Here is a 9,875-nt window from a genome sequence, read left to right on the forward strand (position 1 = left end):
ATTTTGAGAAACTGTATTAGCACAAGCTATGCGAAGAACTGCCGTTAAAAGCCCATCATTTCTTGTTTGAGATTTGTTTATTTTCGTAATAGAAAATAACTATTCACATCTATAAATGGAACCAAATAAACAAAAAACTTTCTCACACAGCTTATGCAGATTGGGAAAGCGTCCTCTTGGGAATCCATCATAAAACTGCATAAGACTCGACCTTGAATCATATTTCGCTCGCATCTCTCGATCACATCGCAGGTCAATCAATTCACATTATAATGAAGGGGAGACGTTATCAATAATCAGTTTGAATCAGAACAGTAGCAAAAATACGCAAATCCATTTCAGGCAATCAAAATCGTGGAACCTTGGTGTAAATTCCTCTAATAGACCGGATAGAATACATGCGTACATTTCGAAATTTTCATTGTTCAAAATTCTATGCGCTTAGATAAGGATAGTAAATGATAATTTCGCCCTTTTGCATTTGACGTATCCATAACAGCAATTTCTCCTTAAAAGCTGCAATTCTATCTGCAAATTGTGTATTAGAATTTCTTTTCCCTGAAGTTCTAAATTTAGCTCATTTAAAAGCTGTGTAAGATCTGTTATAGCTGCTGAGTCCACACCTGTGGAGTAACGGTCAGCGCGTCTGGCCGCGAAACCAGGTGGCCCGGGTTCGATTCCCGGTCGGGGCAAGTTACCTGGTTGAGGTTTTTTCCGGGGTTTTCTCTCAACCCAAGATGAGCAAATGCTGGGTAACTTTCGGTGCTGGACCCCGGACTCATTTCACCGGCATTATCACCTTCATCTCACTCAGACGCTAAATAACCTAAACTGTTGATAAAGCGTCGTAAAATAACCTACTAAAATAAAAAGTTATAGCTGCTGGCACACTACAGCGCTCGCACTTGGAATTCCCCGTGCGCATGGAGGACAAATGCACTCAAACGCCCATCGCTGCATTAGAATAATTCATACAGAAGAAAATCAAATCGACATAAACCAGAGTGAAAACAGTTTTTTCCTTCTCCTGTAAAATTAACAATTTTAACTTGTGCCGCTTTCCCGAGAACTACAGATATATTACTCAGAAGTCTTTACAGCAAAACATTTGCTGACGGGATCCGAAGGGATAAATATTGTTCAACGCTGCAGACAAAATTACCACCAACGCCACCATCGCCATTGCTACCACCTCTCACAGTTACTGCCACTATTGCAAGTGCCATCGTTGCATTATTACTAACATTCTACAATCATCAATATCGCCTCTGTAAAAGCCAGTCACCATAGTTACTATCCAGTCGGTGCCTCTGATTTTGGAGTATAGTCCCCAGTCAACGAGCGACGTCGTCCTGTATGAATGAGTCACGATAACGCTTTCCGACGTTGTTTAAATGTATTTATGCTCGACCATACCGAAATGTAGTAATTATACACCTGGTAGTAGCCTTTTAATGGACCTCATTAAAGTACACCTATTCATTAAAGTTCAGGTGTTCCACCAATCAGAAAACACCACTGTAGCAATGTGAAAGCGCAAGTATCGATTATTCTCGGATATGCAATCGAAAGACAACTAGCGAAACATCACGGAGGCTGAAAATCCAATACTGTCGCAGAAGGTTATGTTCTGTTACTATAATAATTAGCGTTAATTGTAAATAATATTCAAATAAATTCAATTTGTCATCTCGTTTTTCAATGTCTAAATCAATTTCAAGGTTATATCGAGATTAATGTTTATTTTACTCTCTAGATTATATCAAGGTCAATGACATTCGTTTCTCGGAAAAAATCAATACTTTCGCGTCTGCGCACATCTCACAATTTACGAGATATTGCACAAGGTCAGTTAGATAAGAATAACATGAATACTTATGAATAATTTCAAGTTACAAATATGGTCGAGCATAAAAAGTCGTATGAAACTTGCCTATAATGGTAATTAAGACGCGAGTTTCATAATTTTCATACGAGCATAATGTACTATTTTACACTTTCCGCGCATATCATTATTATGAAACATACCGATGAACCACAGTACATTCCGAGTGGATTCAGTAGCGTGTCGTAAAGTGACTTTTTTTCTCAATGATTTTACAATATGTATCCTACATTCTCTAAATAAAGTGGAAAAAAATTGGTGTATGGCTGTTTCGGGAACAAGACCGTGGGTTTTACGTGAATACGTCTAGCTTAAATCGACAGATCTAAACGAGATCTTTCGTTTGGCACTAAAATCAGCTTGCTATTATCTGTGCATTTCGAACTGGCGGATTAAAGTCACGTACAAAAGTACAAACCACGCACTAGTCACCATACTCAAAACTGTGAACCGAAGCACTGGTAATTCCGGCTGTCCCAGTTGACTTTAGCTGAGAAGAATAGTCCAGGATTGGGGTAAGCATACGTGGCAAATGCACTCCATTGTTTGACCTTGAGCCACCAGTTCGAAATGCACAGATAATAGTACATCGGAATCATGATATATACTGCCCGGAAATTTTCGCCCACACCCACAATGACCGCCATTCGCTGCTACCATTGCCACCAGCACTGCCGCCGCCATTACCGTCATCCTCTAATCATCATTATCGCCATCATTATCACATTACAGCCGTCACCTCTACCATCAACTGCGGTCACTGTAGGCCCATGTCATTGGTATTGCCTCCACATGAGTGATTGAAAGAACTTGTAGGCTAATGGTAATGACTAGGGAACGGAATTTGGAGCAGTAAAAGCTAGTATTGGCATCTACACAGCCATTTGTTTACAACCCTTTATACCAAGTCCTTCCCTCCATGACATACTCGCAGGTCTCTGCACGTCAACAACAGGTGAACGGGACAGTTGTCGCATAAGAACGTCAACATGCAGGTTTGCAGTTCAGAGTAGTGAAGTGCAAGTACAATGCCGAAAGTGAAACCAACTAACAATACAAAATTGAAAGACTATATTTGTAAAAACTCAGATAGAGTATCAATATTCAGGAAACAATTCCCTAAATTATCGCTTCCCCCATGTCCAGTTCTTAAGAGATGGGGGTCATGGTTAGAAGCTTGCAATTATTACGCACATCACCTCCAATCTGTGAAGAAAATGGTCCAGTCTTTCGATCTTGATGACGCGGCTGCGATTCAAATACGCCAGGAACTGCTAAATGATAGAATAACCAAAAAAAGAAGTCATGGATATTAAGTCAAATTTTGTATATTTACCGGATGCCATTATTCGATTAGTAAAGTCAGGGGTAGAACTAGTTGAGCAAATAAATATTATGAGGACTATTGTAAATAAACTGAGTGCAGTAGAAGGTGAAGTAGGAAAACGTGTTGGTGAAAAAATGAACAGAGTTTTGATTAAAAATGATAGGTACAGTATTCTTAGTCGGATTTCAGATGCACTAACAAACACGTGTCCCAATGACGTCATTCAACATGTGAATTTAATTGACGTATTTTGTTTCAAGTACTCTCCAATTGTCTCTGCAGATGTAGAGCGGAGTTTTTCCATGTTAAAAAATTTCCTTCCTTGCACCGGAGCAAAGTTGTGTTTTGAAAATTTGAAATGATATTTACAATTTATTATAACAAGGCACAGCAGGAATAATTGTTTCATCAACAAAACATAGCATTAATTGAAAATGCCATTTCGTTTGGTTCTACACTTTGTTCAACATTTAATGATACTCTATTAGGCTATGTTGTAAATATTGTAGTATATTACAGTATATATATTCTAAACACTGTAGTGTACGTTGTGTACATATTATCATATTTCATGATATTGTAAATAAAGGTTTTAATTTAACACGCTCCTCACAGAAAAACACACATATTCAGAGCGAGTTCCATACAGAAGACAACTATCAGCCATCAATATTTCCACTGACACGCGAGGACGCAGAGATTGATATTTAATTATGTATATTTGTAATGTTGTTTATTGGTGTCTTGTGCGTTGCCAAGAAAAACACGTAGTTCAAAGTGAAATGCAGATTATGTATGTAGGCCACTATATGTCATTAAACTATTCCATATGTTTATTCTGAAATACGTTTACAGCACGTTGCGTGTAAGTTTGTATGATGTGGACTGTACTAATCCATGCTCTGTGACGCAGCTCGCTTGACAGTCACTGAGCTACGAATATCTATACTACGTTTCACCATTCTTTATAATACTCCAAATCCCTTTCCCTGGTAATGACATAGCCTACGAGTAATTTATAAATTTTTAGTATAATAATATTTTTTTTATTTTTGTAAATTAATTATTCTATCCTTACAGGTATAGCAAATACTATTTTATGTTGGCCGATATGGAGGCCCCTGAGTCGCCTCACTTACGCTATGTATGTCTTCCATAATGACATCATAATTGCACGTCTGGCCTCCGTAAGAGTACCGGAATACCAGAGTGTCAACGAAAAGGTATGATTTTAATATCCACAAATATTAATTTTGCACTTCATTATACGAAGTTAGTAGATAAATTATTTTCATGCAGCAAAAAGCGTATTTTGAAATTCTCACAAAAAAAAATTCACGTTTTCAGAATTTATTTAAACTGAACGATTTGTTTATGGCAAGTTGTCTATCAGAAGAAAGTGGCAGGGGATTTATGCTGTTCGTAATTGTTATTTGAGCAAGGTTTAGATTGTAATGGTGTTTCGAGTTTTGAAATAAAATGTTGATTTTTTTTTTCATTTCTTTCTCCCATCATTTAAATTTAACAAGACGGAAACTTCTCGTTAACTATTGCATAATTTGCTTCCTCATTCCATGAGGTCAAGTCTTGAGACAACAATGCAATCTATAGTCCAAAATTCTAGAGGAAGAAGGCAAAGGATGCATAACTATTTTGTATACCTGTACCTGCGCTGTGACGTCACATATACAACGAATTAGGCAACCTAATTCCAGTTTATAAGCAGCTGGAATACGGAGCCTACTCATAAATTGATAATAAATGTACATATCAGCTAGAACCTCAATCAGAGGATAAGTGTGTATAAATGATTTTAATTTCAATCACAGGCTGGAAAATTTCTCGAGACCATTATGCTGACAATAATTGTCGCCACCATCATGACGCTTGCAATTGAGTCACCAATATTGAGAATTGAGAGAATGGTATACGGAAAAGGTAAATATAACAGACATTTTATTCACTTGAACTTACAAATTCCCAGTTTCTTAACAGGTTTGTTCAGAAATAACAAAGAATTCGAGATTACACGAAGGATTGTGTGATAAATATGCTGAAACCAACATTCTGAAAACATGATTTCCACAAACAATCGTACAGAAGAAATATTCGATATTTAACTTTACCACTGTAATATTTATTATTGATGAATTCAAGGGGAAGAAACCTCACTGTAGTGAAAATTAATGAATTCCTCGTCCCATGCCCGGAGACGCACCGTTCCCCTGCTGCAAGCTGAAAAATTTATAGTTCTGTTCCTTTAGGGTAGGCAACCGAAAGCGACTCGGGGTGACTGATGATCACATGACCTCCACACGCAGTCGCTGTGGGAGACAGATTGTCCAGTTTGGTCGAGGTGACCAGTGGAATGACCTTCACGATCACCGGGTTTAACTCCGATGGAATTTTATTTGTGGGTCTACATAAAGAGTCTTGTTTAAGAGACCCTCTTCGAATCAGAGGAAGATCTGCTGCCAAGACGGAGGAGTTCCAACAGATATTGTACCAGACATTTCTGAGAGAGTGTATCACATTTTTCACAGCTGCGGTGTTTACAAAGAAGTTGGTGATCACCATTTCGCGTAGGTCTTGTAATACAATGCAATACAATAGTGAGCTAGTGGTCTCACACGTGGGATTAAAAATGTTTAGCTTGCAGAATGGGAACGATGTGTAATTGTAATGCATTCTTCTCATCTTGCTTAACGTCCTCTTTTATCCAATTTGGGAGAGAGATTCATTTGATCGCACACTAGATATCTAACAAATGCGGACCTCCCTGGTCATGGGATCGACATGATGGAGATAACACAGGACAATCACAAGACAAAGGATAAACATTCAGTACCGTGGACAGAAGATAAATATTGTGACTTTTTTATTCTACTCTCAACCATCATACCTATCAACAATGTGACTTTTATTCTTAATAATTCACCCTACAACAATGGGTATTCCACTCAACAGAGCAACGCAATACTCGTTATTGCACTCCACACGACGACAATGGCAATACACGACTTGTATTATTGAGAAGAACAACAATGTACTCCTAGTTTCAATTAATGTTCATAATGCACTACGTGCAGAACAAAACTGTCAGTTCTCAGTTCACCGTTCGCTCGCCCTGGCTGGTTCTTCTACGTCACTGTTCAAGTTCGCTGCACATCGAACTCAGGTCTTCCGGACGCGTCACCTTCGCCTGGATGCTGCCACAGTTACGGACTCACTCAAGTTAACTGAACGTCGAACTCCGATCCTCCGGATACGTCGCCCTCGCCTGGCCACTGCCACAGTTACGGACTTATTCAAGTTCACTGAACGTCGAACTCAGATCCTCCGGATACGTCGCCCTCGCCTGGCCACTGCCACAATTACGGACTTACTTAAGTTCACTGCACGTCGAACTCAGATCCTCCGGTTACGTCACCGCTATCCAAGACAAGACTTCAAGGCTGACTGAAGACTAACTAACTTTCTAACAACTGACTGACTTCCGAAGACTCGCGCTTTTATTTATTACACCATAGCTTCGCGAATCTTCGATTCGCGTGGCTTTCAGAATCTTCGAGGGCGATCTGCTTCCAGATGTTTCCCCCGCTCTCTCCGCTCCGTGCCGTGACCGCAGTTCTTTCCCCTCACTCCGTGCCGCGCTACAGCGCCTACCGAAGCTCGAGTTTCCGTTTCCCCGCGCTTTCCTTCTCGCTAGATGCGAGGCAACCAGAATATTCCAGCACGGCGCCACAATATATTCCATTGCCCACACCGAGAATCTACCTCGTACCGCTTGTTTGAGAAGTCTGTCTGTTTATTTATTTATTTATTTATTTATTTATTTATTTATTTATTTATTTATTTATTTATTTATTTACTTATTTACTTACTTATTTATTTATTTACTTATTTACTTATTTATTTATTTATTTATTTATTTATTTATTTATTTATTTATTTATTTATTTATTCATTCATTCATTCATTCAATCATTTACCTACTTACTTATTCACTTACTCACTCACTCACTTATTTAGCCTACTTAGTTGTTTAGTTTGGTTTGGTTTGTTTTGTTTGCTCATTCATTCATTTATTTATTTCTTTTACTACTAATTCCACAATTTGGGACATCTGGCCGACATCTACGGCTGACCACTAGGATCCAGAATACAAAGCAGAGGTTAACTTAAAAATAAAATACGAGTACAATATGATTTGCGGAGAGAATACAGAACAATGATAAATTTAAAAATAAAGTAGAGAAACATGAGATGAAAGTACAGTGAAGAGTAATGAAATGAAAAAAAAAGGTTATTGAAGTTCATTTGTCTTGTGATTGTCCTGTGTTATCTCCATCATTTCGATCCCATGACCAGGGAGGCCCGCATTTGTTAGATGTCTAGTGTGCGATCAAATGAATCTCTCTCTCAAATTGAATAAAAGAGGACGTAAAGCAGGATAAGAAGAAGAATGCTTTACAATTCATCTCTCTACCTACCTATCTACCTATCTACCCATCTACCCATCCATCCATCCATCGATCCATCCATCTATTTTTATTTGTATATCTTGTTCACTCAATCTTCAAGACAGTATTATGATGGGTCTATAATATAAATATATAGTATGTAAATTAACAATATGCCATTGCTGTTATAAAAAAAACTCTCTCGACCTTTTTTTTTTTTTTTTTTTTTTGTTCAAGTGCCCACAGTAAAATTATGTAGCCTACGTATGTCCTTAATGCAATTCCAATACATAACTTGGTCAATTTAATGTGTTTTACTACTTGCTTTTGTATAATTTCAGAAATTAAACAACTTAAATCTCAAACATACAAGCCTATAGTAGAAACTGTTACTATCGACATGCTCAATGGAAGTGGAAATACCGAAAAGAAACAAGAATGAAGATGATGAATCTCTTCAGCGATGACTATGGAGCCAGAGACATACAAACATCAAGAGATATTTATTTATTTCATTTAGGTACTCCTTCGCCTCACTGCATCATGTACAAATGAAAATATTTATTAATATACTGTACGAAGTCTTACAAATCCAACTTATTTCATAACCTAGTGACAGTGATCGTATAGGAACTTATCAAAGTTAAAACATCAAAATGGTAAGGGACTACGATGATGAATGATGAATAACTGTATTTATTACCTCATAAGTATTTTTTTTAATTTCATTTTTCTGAGAATTTTCCCACAGAAATCTATTCCCTAATATTGATAATGGAGGAATTGTACAATGTACACATTTTAATTTAATTGTGTTCAAAAAGTTGTAATAAAATTACATTCTATCTCCTTATTGTAAACCTATCATGTTACACTTTCTGTATTTCTTCCATTTTAGATGTCAATAAATCATACGTTAATCGGTTTCAATGTTTTAAAATTCATTTGTACTTCACTACACATTTTGCAGTAGCGCGTTGAATACCAAATGACTGGAAGACAAGTTTAATCTTCCAAATAATAATAATAATAATAATAATAATAATAATAATAATAATAATAATAATAATAATAATAATAATAATAATAATAATAATAATAATGATTTATTTAACCTGGCAGAGTTAAGGCCATACGGCCTTCTCTAACACTCAACCAGGAGTAAAGACTGCGTTACAAAAACACTACAAATTTACAAATTACACTACAATTTTACGCACAAAATTGAATAAGATAATAATAATAATAAAAAATAAACAACAAATAAGAAGAAATCGGACATAATATATAACATACAGAAAGAAAGAAAAAAGCATAATAATATGTGAACAGCAGGTCAAAATAAATGAGGCATACAAAAAAAAGACAATTATTCATAATAATAATAATAATAATAATAATAATAATAATAATAAAATAAGAATAGTAATAATGATGATAATAATAATAATAATAATAATAATAGTAGTAATAAAATAGTGCAGTACAAAGTATACAGTGAATACAATATTTCTAAGTACACACAATAAGGAAAATTAAGATTATATATAGCTCAACTTATCACATTAGAGATATAACATTATCGGAAAATATGAAAACAAAAATATAAAATAAGTTGAATATCATTAGAACATAAAAAAAATGTGAAAACGTGGAAACATGCAATACAACACTTGTCATAATAGTAAGTTAGTTTGGCAACTCGACATAAGATAATTTTCTAACTTTGATTTGAAAGAATTCAATGTTCGGCAGCCCTTGACTTCAGGCGGCAGAGAGTTCCAGTGACGAGAGGTAGCAACAGTGAAGGATGAGGAATACAGAGACGATGCGTGAAGTGGAATTTCTAGCGTGTTATCGCGTTGTGATCGAGTATTAATATTATGATAGCGAGAGAGAGTATGAAATCGAGCGAATAAATAATAGGGGGATGAAGAGTGCATAATTCGATATAAGAGAGAAAGTGAGTGCAGATTTCTCCTCTCATGTAACCTAAGCCATGATAACTTCTTGAAAGAAGGTGAGATATGATCATAGTATCGAACATTACAAATGAAGCGGACGCACGCGTTATGAACACGCTGTAGTTTCTGAGCGGAATCAATCCTGAGATCACTGAACAAAACGTCGCAATAATCGAAGTGAGGTAGAATGAGTGTCTGTACCAGCGTCTGTTTTAATTTAGATGGATAATGATACA

General features: G+C 36.4%; 1 protein-coding gene across 1 annotated transcript in view; it reads left to right on the plus strand.

The window, feature by feature from the left end:
• LOC138706343 (nose resistant to fluoxetine protein 6-like) overlaps positions 1 to 8,459 on the plus strand; it is a 62,004-nt gene extending 53,545 nt beyond the window's left edge. Inside the window, exons 12-14 of the mRNA XM_069835513.1 lie at positions 4,293 to 4,435; positions 5,042 to 5,150; positions 8,017 to 8,459. Coding sequence (XP_069691614.1) covers positions 4,293 to 4,435; positions 5,042 to 5,150; positions 8,017 to 8,117 — 353 coding nt within the window. The 3' untranslated portion in view covers positions 8,118 to 8,459. The remainder of the gene's footprint in view (positions 1 to 4,292; positions 4,436 to 5,041; positions 5,151 to 8,016) is intronic.
• The last annotated feature ends 1,416 nt before the right edge of the window (positions 8,460 to 9,875 follow it).

The sequence above is a fragment of the Periplaneta americana genome, chromosome 9 (genome assembly GCF_040183065.1).
Source record: "Periplaneta americana isolate PAMFEO1 chromosome 9, P.americana_PAMFEO1_priV1, whole genome shotgun sequence".
NCBI classification, from domain to species: domain Eukaryota; kingdom Metazoa; phylum Arthropoda; class Insecta; order Blattodea; family Blattidae; genus Periplaneta; species Periplaneta americana.